The sequence below is a fragment of the Muntiacus reevesi genome, chromosome 4 (assembly GCF_963930625.1).
Source record: "Muntiacus reevesi chromosome 4, mMunRee1.1, whole genome shotgun sequence".
In the NCBI taxonomy this organism is placed as follows: domain Eukaryota; kingdom Metazoa; phylum Chordata; class Mammalia; order Artiodactyla; family Cervidae; genus Muntiacus; species Muntiacus reevesi.
The window spans coordinates 70,185,155-70,204,604 of NC_089252.1; the positions used below are offsets into that span (position 1 = coordinate 70,185,155).

Here is a 19,450-nt window from a genome sequence, read left to right on the forward strand (position 1 = left end):
TACAGCATTTTTAATTATATAAGCCATGTAGTACTGTTTCAGTATCTAGTAAGGTTAGCTTTCTTTTTTTATGTTTTTCTAGCTATTTTTCCTTGTTTTTCTCCCAAATAAACTTTATAATCAACTTATGTTGCTCTATGGGGAGAAAAACCTGTTGTTATTTTTATTTGGACTGCATTTAATGCATAGGTTATTTTAGGGGGAACCTATGTTTTTATGATGCATCGTTTTATTCAAGAATATGGCATGCCTTTCCATTGGTTCAGTCCTACGTCTCTGTCTTCCAGGAATGTTTTATATTATTTTCCTCGTATATATTTTGGGTATATCTTACAAGTTTACGTGTATGTATTTTATTTTTTGATAGTGTCTTTCTTGCATCTTCTCTCTTATTTTGATCTGTGGCACTTCTTGAATTTTGCATGTTAATTTTATAAGCTGTGGTTTTACTAAGTCATTTCATTATTCAAAGTAATTTTGCCATTGATTAGTTTGGATTTTCTAGATATGTAATCATATGAGATGAAAATTGAGAATTTCCTGAGCCTTTTCGTAGAACACAGAATTTTTCTAAGTTACAGTGCATGGCAGCGCAGGTGTGTTTCTGGGGTCACACACAGCCTCTCTGTCGCTATATTGTAGCTGATCCGTCTGTCCTGTGCCACCATCTGTGTTAACCGTATCATTTCTTTAATAACAGGAGTTAGAAAGGCAGAAACATATGTGCAGCGTGCTACAGCACAAGATGGATGAGCTTAAAGAAGGCCTCCGACAAAGAGATGAGCTAATTGAGGTACGTCCGGGAACTGTGGAGATACCTATTTTGAGGAGAAAATGTGCCAAATGGAATGAGGGCATGTGTGTTGGGAGGGAAGGGGGTTAAAATGCCACAAACCCTGTACCTGTCTCTTCACATTTGGCCGCACCCTAACATTTTACAAGTGTGAAACATGAGAGCAGGCTTAAAAAATTAATGCCGTAACCCCTGTAAGTATTTTCTTTTTAATAGCAGAAGCTTTGGTTACTGTCTTTTATTCCTAAGCACACTCTTCCCTAAAGATACCTTAGGAAGTGGGCAAAAGGAAACCCCTCAGAGTACCATGGTTCTTGGGAATGTAGTAAATACTCTATTTTGGGACATGATTCTTGGGGAAGAAGAAGTTTGATCTTCACTCAGCTAAGTGCATTTCTGAAATGGCTAAATGGAAAGAAGTTGCCTGGATGCCTGGTGGGAGACAGAAGGCGAAGCTTGGCTGAGGCTGCAGCTCAGGTTCCCCTGGCAAGGAGCTCTGGGATCATGGCAGGGTCCTAGGAGGGGAGCCCTGTGGGCCTCCAGGAACCTTTGATGGCAGTTCTCATCCTTTTGGGCCTGCTACCTGGCATGCATCTCTGTTTTTCTTTAAATGTGGTTTTCCTCTCGAGGTTGCCATTTTTTTATAAATATGGGGTTAGGTTTGTTGGGACTGGCTCCTGCTTGCTTCCTCGGCGTGGTTTCCCGCCACGTGCGTCTCGTGTTAATGAGCGGCGGTGCCGTGGTGATGTCAGGGAGGCCCGCTCCAGCGACCCTTAGATGCTGCCTCATGTGTCACGCTCAGCTCATCCATGTCCCTAGTGGTTCAGAGCTCCCCTCCCCGCTACTTCCCCCCTCCTTTTTCTCTTCCCCCAGCGGATCTGACTCACTTTACCTCCCCCCATGCGAATGACTTTAAAAATGATTTAATCGAGGAAAAGAAGTGATTCTATTTGCGGATTTATATTACTTTTTTGTCATTCTTGAGAATAACTGAACTTGGCTTGCTGAAAGCGGGTAGAATTTGTGAATTCTAAATGCAAACACAGATAACCCTTTGAAAATATCAGGTTACATATGGAGTTAGTTGTCCTGGTTTACCATATATGGCAAGAAGTATATTATCCACACTGTTTCTTGCTGGCATTTAAAAATAATGTGCGAGTTCTCCCTTTCTGTCTTCTTGTTTTTATGTGTCAGTATGCCAGCCACTTCTTTTTCTAGTTAAAATGTATAATTTTTCCCCATTACAATTTCAAAAGAATGATAAAACTGCTTTGGGAGCTGCTTCTCAAATTCAGTAACTTACGTTAGAACTGATTAAGTGTTCTGATTTTTAATGCGATGATTGCATTTAAGAGGAATTTTAATGCTTGACTTTTACAATTTGTCAGTATGGTCTCTCAATTTAAAGCCTAAGGTGCCGGGTATACAAACTTTAGTTTTAGGTATTTTCTTATGTTTAGAATTAACATCCTTCAGATATTAATACTGGAGAAGGAAATGGCAACCTACTCCAGTATTCTTGCCTGAGAAATCTCATGGACAGAGGAGCCTGGAGGGCTACAGTCCATAGAGTCGCAAGAGTCAGACACGATTTAGTGACTAAACCACCACCAGATGTTAATATACGCATTTACTTACAATTGAAGAGTCTTGGCTATGCCAAAATAATGCTTTTTGGTCTTTAGAATTGAGAACCATGTGGTAAATACATGAGAGGTGTGAGTAGGGAAGGTAGGAGGTGATAATTTACCAGTAATGCAGAAATGAAACCTGCTAAATATAAGAGGGTATAAATTGTGCATCACTGCCTCCTCAAAAGAGTTAAGAATTGCTGAATGCTAAAATTCAAGCGTTTCTAAAAACTGCTAATGATCATTTGTAATTTATGATGTTCTTGCTATCATAGATGCTGCTAAAGGAAATTGAGCATGATTGAACTGTGTCCGTCCCTCTCATGTTTTTTCCAGTTCTGCTTTTAAAAAAGAGCTCAGAAACTCCTGCTTGTTGTCAGTGATAAGGGTCCCGTGCTCATAAGCAGGTCTGACTTCCCCTCTCTAGAAGTGTAAGTGTCCCGTGTTGGAGGAAGGGCAGTCATGAGTGGAATAGTACACGCGCGGAGCTAGCTGGGCATATCCAGGAGCCCACTGGCTGGCTGTGGCTGGGACCGCCGTCCCCGGCCCCTCGCTGGCTGGCCCAGCACCAGGCCAGTGGCAGTCACGACGCCTAGACACTGCGTGTCCTCCTTCCTTCCAACAAGCAGCTCTTGCTTTTCCTGTTCATCACAGCCTTTCTCCTTTAGCTAAGTTTCTTTATCAGCTTTATTTCTCTTCTGCTTTCCTCCCCCTCACCCCGTCCTCTTTTTCTTCCTGCTCTTTCATTTTTCCTCTTCCCCTCTTCCTCTGCAGGAGAAGCAGCATATGCAGCAGAAAATAGACACCATGACAAAAGAGGTGTTCGAACTCCAGGAGACGCTGCTTTGGAAAGATAAGAGCATTAGGGTATGAAGTGAAACTGGGCTTTGGCCCGAAGCTCACAGACAAGGACTAGACCAATGTAAATGTAATTTAGAGATTCCTAAAGTTCTGTCCTTTGATTATCTTTGAGCATTTATACAGAGTGAAATATAAATTAGCAGAAGACAGAAGGTTCCCTGGGAAAACCTGATCCTATGCCTGGAAAGAACTCTTCTCTCCAGCTGACTCTGGGCTTGTAAAATGTACAAGCAAGAGCTTTCTAAGGAAGTTGTTCTTTATTTTCCCAGGATTTTTGTGCAGAAACAGCCACAGGCATTTAATTCAAACTCTGTGGGTAATTTGATACTCTCACATTGCAAGAATCTGGAGAAGCAGCAGAGGATAGGGGCTGGGGGAGAAGTTATTAACATCCCATAAATCTTTGGTTGAATAAAATAGGAAGAGATCAGAATCATTTTAATTACGGAAGTGGATAGGAATGTAAGATTTTGCTGGCGCTGCCAAACTGTGACGTCTCCTCTAATTATATCCTCATAACTCCCCAGAGCAGGGGCCCAGATAAGGAAGAAGTTCTCTGCCTTTTTGCTAAGCCCTTCAGGTAGATCCCAAGAACTCCAGAGACTGAAAACATTCCTGCCAGCTCATCCCAGGTAGCCTTTTGACTAGCAACCGCCTCATGGCATAGGACCTCTGTTCCGGAGACTCACCTTGTCAGGGGAGATGAAAGAAAAGAGAGGAGACCTGTGGCCTGAGGACCTAAGGAAGTCTTGTTCTGCTTGAAATTAGCTGGTGGTGGTGGCGCTCAGTCCCTGAGTCATGTCCAACTCTTTTCGAGCCCCTGGACTGCAGCCCACCGGGCTCCTCTGGCCATGGGAGCCCCAGGCAAGAATACTGGAGTGGGTTGCCATGCCCTCCTCCAGGGGATCTTCCCAACCCAGGGACTGAACCCGTATCTCTTCCATCTCCTGCGTGGGCAGGCGGGTTTGTTACCATGAGCACCACCTGGGAAGCCCAAACTTTTCAAAAATGTTTGAAATCATCCTAGACTCTCATGCAGTTGTAAGAATTAATGCAGAGATCTTGTATGCCCTTTATCCAGTTTTCCCAAAATGTAACATCTTGTAAAACTGTAGTACAATCAGGGTGTTGATCTTGATCCACTCTAGATGGAGCACATTTTCGTCACTGTAAGAGGTCCCTCCTATTGCTCTCTTGTAGTCATGTCTGCTGCCTCAGCATCACTGTCCCAGGTGCTGGCAACTGCTCTTCTCCATTTCTATAATTTGTCATCTTAAGAATGTTTTATAAATGGGATCGTACAGTATATAACCCTTTGGAATTACATTTTTTTCACTCAGAATAATTCCCCTTAAGATTCATCCAAGGTGCTTCATGCATCAAAAGTTTGTCCCTCTTTTGCTTTAAAAAGTTGTTTTGTTGTTGTTGTGGCAACATACAAAAAATAACATAAAATTGACCATTTAAATCATTTCTAAGTGAAGAGTTTGGTAGTATTAAGTTCATTCACATTGGAGGTTCCACAGAACCTCTTTGCATCTTGCAGAACTGAAACTGAACTTTATTAAACAACTACTCCCCAGGTCCCCTCGTGTGTCCCCTGGGAGCCCCCATTCTACTTCCGTTTCTATGAATTTGACTACTCTGGGTACCTCATATGTGGAGTCATACAGTATTTGTCTTTTTGCGACTGGCTTATTTCAGTTCAGCATATGTCCTCAGGGTTCAGACATGTCATAGCATATGTCAGAAGTCCTTCCTTTGAAGGCTGAATGATACTCCAGGGTGTGTGTACCACACTTTGTGGACTCATTCATTCATTGATGGACACTTGGTTGCTCCCGTCTTTTTGCTGCTGTGATCATGAGCTTGCCAGTCTCTTCTGGTGGTTTCTTTCGGGTACATACCCAGGAGGGGAACTTCTATGTTATATGTAGTTTACTTTTTGAGGACCAACCATACTGTGTCCCATAGCAGCTGCACCATTTTACCTTTCCACCAGCACTGTACCGGGCTTCCAGTTTCTCTCCATCATTGCCAGCACTCATTTATTTTTTTGTAGTAGCCATCATTATGTGTGTGAGGTGGTCCTCCCTTGGCTTTTAAAAGATGCATTTTTTTTTTTTAACATAGAAAAATAACAGAATTTATACAAAGTAGATTTTTACAAAACAAGTACATTACAAGAAATATATCTTATATCCAAGCACAAAAAATGTAGAAATATACATGAAGTATACATTTAAGAAAAAACATTTATTTTTAAATGCTGGGTGGGAGGGCACAAACGGAGTTCTAGTTTACAGTATAACTCTGAAGAGAACTTCAATTTGCTAGCAGAAATTTTCACTCTAGTCTCAAGCTTCTAAACAGTTCCTAATGGGATTAGACGGCTGTTCCTCTTTCCAAATTCTGCTTAATTTCAGCTGTGTATTTCCCATAGAATCTTTAAAAGATGCATTTTAAATATGATCTGTGACTACCTGATGTATCATGTCTGTAGCTTCACTATCAAGACTTAAATTTAGTAGCTCCATGAAGGAACATGGCCCTTATTCTCATATTCAAGTTCAGTTTTAATTATTTCATTGACCCCAGTGGTTGTTCATCTAGCACCAGAGTAGCTCTGAGCACCCAGGGGTCATGTGTAGAATGGGTATGTGTGAAGGGCTTGTATGTCCCTATAGCCTAGCACCAAGGCCCACTCCCATTCTCACTAAAGATATTTGTGCCTGTATGTAATTATAACCTGTTGTTCAAAAGTTCAGCCTTTCGGGCTTCTTGACACTAGAATTTGAGGTTAGGTCAGGGGTAAAAAATTATTTAAAGCTCCACAAGCATGTACTTTTTACCCTAAAAAAAATCTGCTGTAGGAACACTTACGGAAGACAAGCCCAAGAGTAGTGATTATATGGTCAGGTAATACAGAGGATTTCAGATCCAGTGTGAATACATTTGGTCCACTTATAAGGTATTTCAGTAGTCTTCAAACTCTGTGGTAAGATGGGAAGATTTGCAGGATATATTTTATTTTCCCACCCATAATTATGGGAAGGTGAAATTTGAAAGTCCAAAAGTAAAGATACAGTCTGCTGTAAGATTGAGAAGAGGAACAAATGGCATGTAGTAGCTAGCATTTGCTAGAACTCGAGTTTCAAATTGGTCTGTTCCTAAGGGGTTTTCTCCAGTGTTATCAATCGAGCATGTTGTGACAGTGGCCGCCGTCCCCGCTGTGTGTGGCGATGCACGGCACGACAATGCGCGGACACCTATAACCCAAAATAGCCAGCCCAGAGAGGACAGGCTGCCACGGATGGGACAGTGCTGTTGGGCTTTGCTGTCCTAATGTTACACTTGCTCGTAATGTAACAGTGTTAATACTGGCTTGAAGTGTTCCACTGAATGCCTTGTGGTGTTGGGAATGCACTTACTAACTTACAGGCAGGCTCTCCACACACAGCATGAATGTAAATTGTTGAAAGAGGAAGCTGGATGTTCACATTGCAGTTTGGGCAAAGAAGGAATAGGACTTGTCCTGTGAACTGCTCTTCCAGTGGCGTCTGGGGTGACAGTAAGGGAAGACAGTGTGGCCTTCGTGGGGTGACGATACATGCAGAGTATGTTAGGGCTTTGAACCAAAAAACTGGGTTCATTTTCTGGCTTTGCCACTTACTGTGACTTCGGGTAGAAAACATAGCCTGTCAGAGCCTCAATTTTCTGATCTGTGAAATGGGGATAAGAAAAGTACAGGGTATGTAAGGGAAAAATTAAATATAAAAACACATGAGAGACATCAATTTTAAGACCTGGAGCTACACAAATGGCAGTTGCCATCATCCTTTATTTACTTACTGGTTGGGAAGTAGGATATAATGATTTTGATTTAGAAAGTTGTCCATCTGTTCAGCAATGAGTAACTAAGCAGCTGGCCCACTTTTAGACTCTGTAAACCAAGAAGAGAATTCCTGTTGTAGTTCAACTTCTTGCATGAACGGGAACGCTGGTAGAAAACATTAAACGTAGGAACAAATGTGCAGAGAAAGGCTCTTTCAAATAGCCCAGCTGCTAGATGTCTGCATACACTGCTTAACCTGGGTGGGTTTTGAAGTCTGGGCTATTTTATGACATAAAGTAACAGTATGTCAGCATGGACCAAACGTGTTCCTGCTTCTGTCCGCTGTCCTCAGCTCTGACAGCTGTGAGCTTTAGGCAGCAACAGGGAAAATACACGTGGAACCCAGGCCGGCTTTCCATGAACCTTCCTGCATCTCCCGCACTGCAGGGTGCTGGCGCTGAGTACTCCTTTCAGCCTGGGCCAGTGGGTGGTGCTGGTAGCATCATTTCTTCTGGGGGAAACTGAGGCACAGATCAATTAGGAGATGCCGGGACTCAATGACCTGTTTGCAAACCCATATTCTGCTACCTGCCATAAGTGGGCTGGGTTTATTTCATCAGTTTTTCACATTTTGAATGTATATCAGAAAAGCAAATAACCATTAGTTGCATTTAATTAACAAAAACGGATCCTTGAGAATTTGGGATAGGGGGGTTAGCTATTTTTCATTGAGTGGTATATGAGGAATATTTTACCCTATGACGTAGAGGACAATTACTGCAGCCAGTATTTAATTAAAATACATTGTATATACACTGGTTATTCCAGAACCCATTTTTTATTTTTAAAAAAATCAAGTATATTCTTGAATATACTTGCTCAGTTTAACATGAAATGTGGGTTTTTGGACTACCAGATAAAAGCATACTTAGGAGGTTTGTCAGGAAACCTTTATTTTAGTATTATTTATTCTTCACCTTCCTTCTCTGTTTATTTTCATTGACTAAAAAGGGTTTGTTTTCTTGCCTGATGCAGTAAGCATGCTTTGCCAGATTTACACACGATTAACCACTTTCTACAAAGCTTTCTTCTGAAGCTAGATACATAGGACTCTGTGTTCCCTCCGTATCTAAGTGCTTGTGTCCAAAGCTTTTAACGCCTCCTTGTCTCTGACGCTTTATCTTTTTTGAAGTTGAATCCGGTCCTGCTCTGCTCCCTTTCATTTGCTCTCTCTCTGCCCTTCTTTCTCCCGCTGCCCCATCTAAACCAGGCCCTTGAGAAACTGAAAGAACACGCGGGCTGCCTCAGGAGCGAGCGGGATGCGCTCCGGGAGGAGCTGGCCACCCTGAAGGCAGCGGCGGAGGCGGGAGAGGTACGTGAGCTCCTCGCCGCTTTGCTCCTCCTCCTGCCGCCCTGTCCTCTCTGCCTCTGAAGCTCTCCCGTCCACAGCCGGGGTGTGAGTCCGTCTGCGGAGCTGGTGCTGACCAGGGGTCCCCGCAGCAGGCGGGTGTTGTCACAGGGCCACCGTGCTGCCGCCTCCTGCTTCCCTGGGGGCCCTTCTGTGACACCGAGTCTCCTCCTCCCCGCAGAAACATGGCCTAGTCATCATCCCCGACGGCACTCCCAACGGCGACGTCCACCAGGAGCCCGCAGTCGGGGCCATCACCGTGGTGTCTCAGGAAGCCGCCCAGGTCTTGGAGTCGGCGGGGGAAGGGCCGCTCGGTAAGACGCTGCCGCTGCGTTGACTGGGATTCGTGTTGTCCTCCTGGACATCCAACCTGGGCACATCCTCTCTTGGAAACAAAAGCCAGGGCGCTCTGAGCCTTCTCGACATTCTTGAGAGGAAGACACCTGGGCACGCTGTCCTCGGACGTCCGTGACCTTGGGAAAGCAGCACGTGGGCCCTTGCCAGGCAGGGTCAGGGGGTGAGGCCCCTGGTCGGAAGCATGTGGGTGTGTGTGTGGCTTTGTCATTTAAACACTACTTTCTGCGAAGAGAGAATCCAGCACATCTGTCCTGGGGAGCCAGAGGGCTGGTCGGTGGCTTCCTGAGCATGTTCTAAGTTTCTTCTTACAGGAGCATCTGGTTTTCTGTTTTGCGACTCAGGATTCTGTAGCTCTTTGCCACCACACTTCTTAAGGCAACAAACAGATGAGCAAAAGTTAGCATTTCAATATTCACTTACATAACAAATTGCCAGCCACTGGTGTTAGTTTCTGCAACAGTCCCCCCGTCAGTTATGTGTTCAGGGCTAAGCCACTGAAATTGGACACTTTGAGAGCCCGACGACACTACCCTCAGGAAGATGCCCATCTGCTGCGTCCACTCAGAATCCCGTCCTCGAGGATGGCACAGGTGGATGCGGTGTCATCAGCCACTTTTATATTAAAAGTGATCTTTCTTCCTTTTTTATTTTCATGTATGTGTCAGTTTCCTAGAAGAATGTGTATATGATAGAGGCGGGCCCGCTCTCAATGAGGGGGCTCTGGAAGTGTAACTGTCGGCCCTCTGATGCAGCGGAGGGTGCCTCGGAGCACGGATGTGTCCGGCCACAGGCAGCTGCAGGGTTGCCTCTGCCTCGCGGGAGGGGCTGGAGTCTTTGGCGGTGACCGTGGTTGACCGTGGGGAGCTCGTCATCTGTCAGCATCCCGTCGGTCAAGGGGCCTGTTCTCCTGCATGTTGGGAGGGAGCATCCATCCCCTCAGGCTGGGGCGGCCCACATGGTCCTGCTGCAGAGCCTCTGACGAGCCTTGACGGCCCACGCCTTAGAGCCCGCACCCCTGTCCCCACACACACAGGCCTTGTGGGCCTTGCCTGCTCCTGGCATCGTGTCCCTGGGCGTTCTTTGCTCCAGCATCCCCTCAGGCTCATTCTCAGCCCTGTCCTCTCTCCTGGAGTTTGTTTTCTCATTCTAAGGACTTAAAAGCCTGTGGGGGTACCCTTGGCTTTCAGGGGATTGTCTCCTGGTAAAACTTTCAAATTTTTGAAACGAGGAATGATCCTTGTACTTGCATTTGTCTTCCCATGGAAAATCACTGCTTTGGGGAGCAAGTGTTGTATTCAGTGCCTGATAAACATCAGCTGTGTGGAAATATGTCTTGAATCATCCAGTACTTTCCCTTTCATCATTAAAGCCTTCATGTGTTTTGATACTCAAAACGGTAAATTGTTTATCAGATGTTTGCGATTTGTGAATTTGAAGAATTATTTTAAATTGTTTATATACTACATCATTACACACTTTTCATTTGTTTTAGACGTAAGGCTACGAAAACTCGCTGGGGAAAAGGAAGAGCTACTATCACAGGTAAACGCATTCTTCTCATGGGAAGGTAATCTTAATTGTAACTGACTAAATCATGTCGTAAAATGTGAGCAAATTAAAATGTGCACTAGAAAGACCTGTGCTTATTTCAGATATCACTACTCCAGTAAGAGTTGAAGGATAAAAAGTCGTATTTACCTCTTTGTTGTCTCCTAGTCTTTAAAAAAACAGGTATAGGCCACAGTTCAGGCAGCCGGCTCTGTACGCCCTGTTAGGACGGACGTTCCCGCCCTGGCTCTCTTGTTCGGTCCCTGTAGCTGACTGCGGTGTGCACCGCCCGCTATGCTTCTGTGTGACGTGCTTAGGTTGCTTCCTGGCCGTTCTGTTTAAGGCGGTCCCGGTGACACCCCTCTATGGAGCGTGGGGGCTTCACTTGCTTCACCCCGCCTCCCTGCCCAACATCTGTCCTTCCCGTCCCCACTCCCTCCCCACAGAGGGACAGTGGGGCTCCAGTCGGGCCGTGTCGTCGGAGGTCTGTAAGCCCTGCGCACGGCGGGACCTCGGAGCGTGTTCTGGGGTCCTTTCATCTTTCTCGCATCTCAGCTCCCCTCAAGTTGGGACTGGGGTTTGCCTCGTCATGCGCTTGGTTCCCTAGGTGCTGGTTTCTCATCCAGCGGCAGGCTCTCCAGCAGTAGTTTCGGCCCACACTCGGTGTTTCAGACGCATCCTGTGTTCCCTCAGTCCCATTTTCTGGTTCCTGGAGCCTCTGGCTCAGCCCTTCTGAACAGGCTGGCTCGCTCCCTGGGGACAGAGACCTTCCCACCCTGCTCGTCATCTGGTTTCCTTTGCCTGGAAGCTCCAGGCTGGACCCCATCTGCAGCGTCTTAGGCCTCCCTCCCTCTACCTCCGTTCTCTTGCTCAGGTACATCCCCCAGTAGCTTCCAGAGGACAGTTTGGGGGCAGTAAATTTTTCTTAACTTCACAGGAGTGAAAATGTCATCTTACCCCTTTATTTGATTAACAGTTTGATGTGGTTGTGGACTTCTTTGTTGTAATCACTTGCATTCATCTTCTTTTTCAAAGAAATTGCTTCATTGTCTTCTGGCCTCCTTTGGCTATTGAGAATTTCAGGGACATTCTGATTTTTTATTTTTTATCTGTGACCTGTTTTTTCCCCTCTGAAAGCTTGGCGCATGCTCTCCTTTCTCGCTAGTATTATGAAAGTTCAGTGATGTCATTTGGCGTTTTGTATGAATGCATTTATTGTTTCTCCAGGCACGTTTAGCAGCATAGGTGTAGGCATGGAGTGAGCAGAGTGTTAGATTTTAGCAGGTGAGGAGACTCAGGCAGATGGGGTGCAGGCATATGCCAGAGTGATGATGGACCTTGAAATTAAGCTGGCCAAGGAGGTCTGTGGGAAACCTAGGAAGACATCAAGGCACACTGGAGAGAAGATGCAGACAGTGGATCATAGGGCCAGTGGGGTGGAAGGACTTTTGGAGTTGGGTGCAGAGAGAATAAACTGGAAGGATCAAGAGTCATGGTCAGAAGATGCACGGAACTGCATTGGGCAGGGCTGGCTGGTGTCTAGTGACGAGATCTAGTGCATGACAGTGGGAGCGATGGCTGAGGGCGGGGATGGAGTAGGTGGCCAGATCCTTGTTCCAGAAACGGAGGGATTCATTGTAAGAGATCCTCTGCTCAGATGGATTTTGAATTTGCCAACAATTCAGGCAGGAATAACCTTGCGGGTATGAGTTAGGAGCTATAATGGTGACGAGAGTGGGGTGATGGTAGTGATGAGCACTTACAAAGAGGAGATGTGACTGGGAGCTGCATTAGGAGTTCAGGGGGCCAGAGGGAGGCGAGTGTGCAAGGAGAGCAGGGGACCCTGACCCGTCCACAGGCTCAGCAGGGGCGAGGGACTGCCTGCCTGCAGGGGAAGCAGCCCCTCGGGGGGGAGCAGGCTGGGGCAGTGGGCCCGTGCAGAGGGGACGGAGAGGCTGCTGATGACACAAGGTAACCAGAGGGGGCAGCGCAAGTGTGGGGCTTTGGGGAAGGTTAGGACGTGAAGACAGTCGGGCTCGTCCAGGGCCCTTTGGGGAAGAGCACAGGCAAGGGAGGTGAGCCTTTCTGAGATGGACATGAGCAGGACCGACAGGGAAGGCGACCCGAGGCGGGTAGTGATGTCGTGGCTGAGAGGGCAGAGTTGTCAGGAAGGACAGGTTCAGTCCTGGTGCCCAGCTCACCCTTCTCCATGGCGGGGGGCAGGCAGACTTGGCCCAGTGCCGAGCTGTCCCTCTGCCCCCTGGGGATGGAGCTAAGGACGGCCAGCGCTCTGAGCATGCAGCCTCACCTTTGACCCCTGAGGAGAAAGCGCATGGGAGGCGTGGGGAGGCCTGGGCTTGGCCCAGAGGTGGCCCGTGTGGGCGCGGACGGGGGCTCTGCTTGTGCTGCCTCCTGCGTCTCTGGTGGGAAGGGCTGTAGGCATTTGGGGAACTTGACTTTGATTTCTGACTTGGGGGGAAGGGGAATAGAGCTCAGGCCAGATACTCAGATTCTTTCTCCTGTGTTTCTATCCCTTTCATCTCATTTGTTCTGCTTTCTAAAAGATCTTCTCAACTGTACCTTCTTATTTTTACTGAGTTGTATTTCTGAAGTCATTATCTCGGACGATATTGATATGCCGGTTGATTTGTTCCCCTTTAGTTTATTCTATGTAGTTTGTTTCATTCCAGATGTTCTTTTATGCAGATTTATTTAGTTTTCAGTTTAAAAGTGGAATACTAAAAAGCTGGTGGGCAGCTTGTTGGTGGGGCCCATCCGAGTTTCTGTAAAGCTTGATGTGGCTGGGAGCCTTCGATGTGGGTGTGCTGGACTTGTATTTTAGGCTCATCAGAATTCTAAAGAGCGCGCCTCCCATCTTCTGCCTGAGGCTCCAAGCCCAGCTGTGTGCAGTGTGGAAACGGGATGGGCTAGAGGCCTCCCCATGCAGCTCATTTCTGTCCATCTAATCTCATTTTCCATTCATGCAACTGCTGTCTCCAACTGGACCTTCTTCTTTCCCAGTCCAAAGTCCCTCAAGTTTATCTTCTATTTTTTTTAATGTAGATAACTTATAATTGGCCTAAAATCAGCTGTTGTGTGTGCCCATCGTGCCCGACTCTGTGTGGCCCTACGGACTGCGGCCCTAGGGCTCCTGTCCATGGGATGCTCCAGGCAGGAACGCTGGAGTGGGCTGCTGTGTCCTCCTCCAGGGGACCTTCCTGACCCCAGGCCTGAACCCGCATCTCTGAGGTCACCTGGACTGGCAGGCGGGTTCTTTACCACTGGTGCCAGCTGGGCACGCACTCGCAATGTGCAGATGCACATCGCAGATTAGCTTCCAAGGGCGCCACGACAAAGACCACAGGATGGGCGGCGCAGGACAGAGGCAGGCTCCACTGTGGAGGCGAGGAACCCAGGGTCCTGTGTCCGCAGCGCGGCTTCCTCCTGAGGCCTGTGGGGTTAGCCTCTCTTCTAGACGGCGGGCCGCTGGGTCCCTGGGCTTGGTAAGTGTTCTCTCTGCCATCACACGGCTTCCCTGTCCACGTGGCTCTTCTGATTAAGGACCCCAGGCATACTAGACTCAGGGCCCACCTTATTGCAGTGTCATTTCATCTCAACTAAGAGCCTCTGCAGTGACTGTTTCCAAAATAAGATCACATGATGAGGCAGTGAGCTTAGGACTGTAATGTATGAAATTTGGGGGGACAGACAGCAACCTATGAAACCATCACCCCAATCCACATGGTAAAAACATGCATAACCCAAGTCCCTGTGTCCCTTTGTAAACCCTCCTTCCTTTCCCACCTCCTCCCCTTCTCCGGAAACCACCAATGTACCTTTTTGCCTCTTTGGTTTGTATTTTCTGGAGTTTCTTGCACTGCATATACTTAGCTTGAAACTCACCATTTTGCTGCATGTGTTACCAGTATATTCGCTTCTCTGGCCAAGCAGTAATCCATTGTATATACATGAACTGCTATTTGCTTTATCCTTCCGTTGATGGACACTTCAACAGTTTCTTGTTTGGGGCTATTAATGAGTAAGCTACTATAAATGGCCTTTATTTTGGGGTAAAATAAGGTAAATTTTGTAGCCAAGCTCAAAAATATATTTCCAATTATTTCTGTATACAGCTTTCTAAATAAGAATACTTAACCTAACTCTCAAATTAGAACAAGAAACATCCAACTGATGGTGGAATTTTCCATTTGAAACAAAAATTTTAAAATACCCAAAGATGTGCTTTTCTACAGATGAACACAAATAATGAAATATGGCTATTTTTTGGCTATTTTCATTAGGACCCCCGGTCCTGGAGCTCACTCCTTTTGATCATTTGTTCATAGCTGACCTCCGGCACCTGAGCACAGTGAAGAGGGTCTCTGAGTGAATATCTGTGGCCTTATTCTAAGATGCGGCCATGGGGCCAAGCATCTGTTTCATTTGAGAGGCTGGACCTCGCTGATGAGCCCTTACTTCCTCTTCAGATTAGGAAACTGAAGCTGCAGTTGGAGGAGGAGCGGCAGAAGGGCTCCAGGAGCGACGGAGGCACAGCCGGCGACCTGGCGGAGCTACAGAACGGCTCAGACCTGCAGCTCATCGAGATGCAGAGTGAGGCTGGGCCGGCGCACTCCCCGGGGTGGGGTGCGAGCGGGATGCGAGCGGGCTGCTCGGGCCTGTGGTTCCAAAGATCAGCCCTGAGGTGGACAGAAAAGCTGTCCCAGTCAGTCACGGACTGAAGAGCCTGCTTCTGGCTGCTGTCCTGGGTGTTGCTCTCCCCTCCTGGGTGACATGATTTCTAGAGCATCTTGCAGCTAGTGACATCACGACACTGTCCTTTTTCACACTCCTGTGCCATTTGTAAGCCTCCTTCTTACTGATAAGTTTTTCTGGGGAGTTTATCTTAGATGATTGGAGGTATATATTCGGAACTCACTCACACCATGCAGACTGGTTTTAGAGTTTTCCCAGAAATAGTCTTGACTTTACTAGATGGAATTTAGAACAGGCCACAAAGTAAGCCCATTCAGTTTACCTAAATTCAGTTTTCCTGCCTGTTTTTGACCCAATATTACTGAATATTGTAAAACACCTACTGTATTCACAGTATTCCACAGTAGGGAGACATCTATATATGGAGAATGTATAATCCACACAGGGGAGACTTTTGTTTTTCCAATTTGAATAAGGCATTTCTAATAACTTATTTTAAAATAACTGGTTCCTCCATGACCTTTTCATCTACATATTCTGAGTGAGGCCACGTAGGCCTTTTTGGACAAAGGCTTCATTAGAACTAACTTACTACCATTAATGTTTCTGTTAAATTTGGATGGCTGGAAGGAATTTTTCTCCCCCAGCATTTCTAAACTTGTTTTAAATAGTTTGCTTCTAGGTCAGATATACCGCTGATGATTTCCAGCTCTATCCCTAACACATTATCACAACATACTACTGAAAAGCATTTACTTCAGCAAATATTAAGCATACATCATGTGCAGAGCACTTGGCTGGAAACAGGTAGACGCAAAAAGCTGAGGCACCAGGGGACCTGTGTTTTCCTATGTTCTATATAACGTGAGGAAAACATGATAAATGTCCTAAGAGGGCAAAAAGGAACAAAGGAAGGAGAAGCTAGAGGGTCATGAAGAAGGTGAAAACTGAGGACCTTAATGGCTGGTTAGACTTCGAGATCAGAGGTGGGCAGAAGGGGAACCAGGACGGGCCCTGCTGCGTTCCCAGTAGGGCTCTCTGCCCCAAGCTGCGCCCGCACACACCAGAATCTCCTCTGGGTGCTGTGGCAGCACGCGCTGGAGCGGCCCGCAGCACTGCGCCGGGACCCGGGTGACGGCAGCGCGGCCTGCGTGCTCTTCGCCGCACAGCCCTCTCCTGGGCAGCAGGCGGGCCCCCCTGCATCCCTGCAAGAGGTGGTTTATTCTCTTCTCTCCTAGGAGACGCCAACAGACAAATTAGTGAATACAAGTTCAAGCTTTCTAAAGCGGAACAGGATATAACCACCTTGGAGCAAAGTGTAAGTCCTTCCTGTGAAAGGTACCAAGTGATTTCAGTCCCCCCGACAACACATCTGCTTCCTGCCTCTCAGTGGCTAACCGCGTGAGTGCCTAGGTTTCTCTGAGCGGTGTCTGCAGCTGGATCTCTAGAACAGCTCCATGTTAAAGTGGAGAAGCCAGCAGTGAACTTCTCTATGAAGGAGGACCGAAGCTATACTTCCATTTCTTGGAGCCAATTCAAGAAAATGGTCCTTTATAATATATTCCCTTCCTGTACATTTCAGAAAGCCTAACAACTTCTCCATTCTGGGAGTCTCCTCCCGGGATGTTACTGTGGCTCTTAAACAATATAGTCATCATAAAACTGAACATGGGAAACTGGCCCTGTAATGACTGCACAGCTCATCCTCTCAAGGGATGACAGTTCTTGGTTTATAAATAGCAGTTGGGTTCTGAGAAGACCTCTGACTCACCCTGAAGGGGCTTGTTAGCATTAGATTACTTGGAATCTGTCGTGTTTCCATCTTGGCTGCAAAAAAACTGGTGGCTCCTAGTGCCAGCCCCTGAGGCCTGTTCTCGTATTTACAGATCAACCGCCTGGAGGGGCAGGTGCTGAGATACAAAACCGCTGCTGAGAATGCGGAGAAAGTCGAGGATGAACTGAAAGCAGAAAAGAGGAAGCTACAAAGAGAGGTACTTACTGTATTATGCTTCTCGAAATACGTTCCTAAAAAAAACTCCTTTGGAAATACATTCTTTGCTGTGTAAGGATTTTCATCCTGGCTCCAATCTTTAATGACACAGCAGTGGAATCATTTACTCTGTGTTGGTTTTCTGACCTGCACGGGGACTGCCATTTACTTTTATGTTTTGCTCAGATAGAAAAGTTTTTGCTTTAAATGAGGTCTGTCTCTGTATGTCTGTATGCCCTTTCTCTCAGCACCACTGGTTCACACCTCTGGCTGGCTGAAAAAAGACATATATGACCACCCCCTCCACCCCAGTGATTCCATTTCCCCGAGACTGCAGAGGAAAGCCGTGCCGGGCTTTGTCTCTGACCATGAGAGTGACCGCTCTCTTCCCGTCTGCAGCTCCGAACAGCACTGGACAAGATCGAGGAGATGGAGATGACCAACAGCCACCTGGCCAAGCGGCTGGAGAAGATGAAGGCCAACAGAACGGCACTGCTGGCCCAGCAGTAGGGCCCCGCCTGCCCCGGGGGCGACCTCCGCCCACCAACGCAGACCCCTTTCAGGACTGTTTGGGCTTTGTCATTCAGATAGCCACTTTGTATTTTATAATTTATGAGAGAATGAAACAGGTTTGAATCTTCATGAATGAACATTTTGTGTGTAGTTGATTCTAGACTAAGAACTAGTCCATGCCGTTACTTTTTATTTTCGTAATTTTAGAATCAAGTTTACTCACCATTTTTCCCCAGCCGCCTCAGTGACTGGGCCCGTTTCTGGAGGACAGCGGCTCAGCGCCCACTGAGATACTTCCTGGAGACCTCAGAAACACAAGTGCCTTCTCCACGGTGCAATTCAGACTACAGTGATCTCCAGGGGCCAAGAGACACTTACCCTTAATATCAGGTAGCGTTTATATTTAGTGAAGAAACAAGTTCACAGGTGGGGAATATATGTTTCACTCAAATTTGTATGTTTGGAGGAAAAAGCCTTTTTTGTAAGATATTTAAATTTATATAAGAAAATGTTAGAAAAGGATATGGGGAGTGTATATAAAACTTGTTTTACTGCATGGGGCAGGGGCGCCCAGGGCCTGTTGCTCTTAAAGTAAGAGTAGGGGCCTTAGTCTTCACATCAGCTGTGCTGTATCTTGTAAAGTATTTTCATCTGCTGCTTATTTGTGGAATGAAACCTCAGACCAGCCCAATGGAGAAGGAAGGGCAGGCCAGGCAGGTGGAGGTCGGCCTGAAGAGTCTGTTAAACACACCCTTCTGCTGACTACAATTGGCTACTGACACATTCGTTCTGTTAAGAGGAGCCTTTAAAACAAATCATGGGGCTCACGCCCCTCCTCTCTCCTTAAGGAAGAATAATCTGAAACACATTTAAGAACTTTGGTTTCATCCTTAAAGGTACCCAGTTCCGAGGGTTTTGCCGTGGAGTGTGTAGCCATGCTGCAGTATTTGTGATTCTATGTTCTCAGAATCAAGGTGGTTTCATGGATGTGATTATTGTATCTTCAACGTGTTTACACAAAAAATACGGGGGAAGTCTAATGAATTAAGGCCACATAAGATAAAATTAGACATGAAACTAGATAATAAAGTTAACTTAAATATGAATAAAATCTCTAAAAATTATTCTCTTCTTTAGAATAATTATCTTTTAAAAATATGGAAACCAATGTCCTGAACTGAGGTGATTTCCTATAAGTTTTCTTTCAGGTGGTGTGTAGGAGGGGGCGGTGGGGAGGCATGTTCTGGGATGCAGATCTGTCCTGGAGTCCCATACCTGGCACCGGCATGCTGTGTGGTCCAGCTGCAGGCCTCGGGAGTCCCTCCTCCTCCGCCTGTGGTCACAGGGCTGTCTGTCCTTGTCCCTGTCTTTTCCAAATGGAATGGCTCCACTTCTTTTCCGCAGAACTTTCTTCACTGAGCCTTGTGAGCTGGACTTACTTCCAAACTACAGGCATTCTTCCTCCCGGTGCTGACTGCACATTTCTTTAATGCAGGCTGATATTAAGCTTATTTTTAATGGCACTGATAATTCAAGTTTGTATTTTTATAACACCCTTCAAAGAAGAATGCCTAGAAATGCCTTTATCATATGCTGGTATAATTGATAGCCATTAACAAAGTAGGCTAACTTACAAACTCATGCCTGTTATGCATTGCATAAAGACAGTTCAACTGTCTTTTTTTTTTTTTTTTTACTAAGACTAAATTAATTAGTTATTAAAGGTACTAATAGGTTGACCATGTAGAAAGCTGAACTGACAATACCATTAGTCTCTTATAGGTTCAGGTGCCTTTTA

General features: G+C 46.2%; 1 protein-coding gene across 12 annotated transcripts in view; it reads left to right on the forward strand.

The window, feature by feature from the left end:
* Positions 1 to 19,403, forward strand: part of LRRFIP2 (LRR binding FLII interacting protein 2) — a 109,600-nt gene extending 90,197 nt beyond the window's left edge. For 4 of the 12 annotated variants that reach the window (XM_065932972.1, XM_065932975.1, XM_065932973.1 and 1 more), the window contains 9 exons: positions 701 to 793; positions 3,202 to 3,294; positions 8,394 to 8,495; positions 8,713 to 8,845; positions 10,381 to 10,430; positions 14,924 to 15,047; positions 16,388 to 16,467; positions 17,036 to 17,140; positions 17,539 to 19,403. In XM_065932972.1, coding sequence (XP_065789044.1) covers positions 701 to 793; positions 3,202 to 3,294; positions 8,394 to 8,495; positions 8,713 to 8,845; positions 10,381 to 10,430; positions 14,924 to 15,047; positions 16,388 to 16,467; positions 17,036 to 17,140; positions 17,539 to 17,649 — 891 coding nt within the window. In that variant the 3' untranslated portion in view covers positions 17,650 to 19,403. The remainder of the gene's footprint in view (positions 1 to 700; positions 794 to 3,201; positions 3,295 to 8,393; positions 8,496 to 8,712; positions 8,846 to 10,380; positions 10,431 to 14,923; positions 15,048 to 16,387; positions 16,468 to 17,035; positions 17,141 to 17,538) is intronic. The other 8 variants (XM_065932978.1, XM_065932982.1, XM_065932979.1 and 5 more) reach the window with 7 other exon arrangements.
* The last annotated feature ends 47 nt before the right edge of the window (positions 19,404 to 19,450 follow it).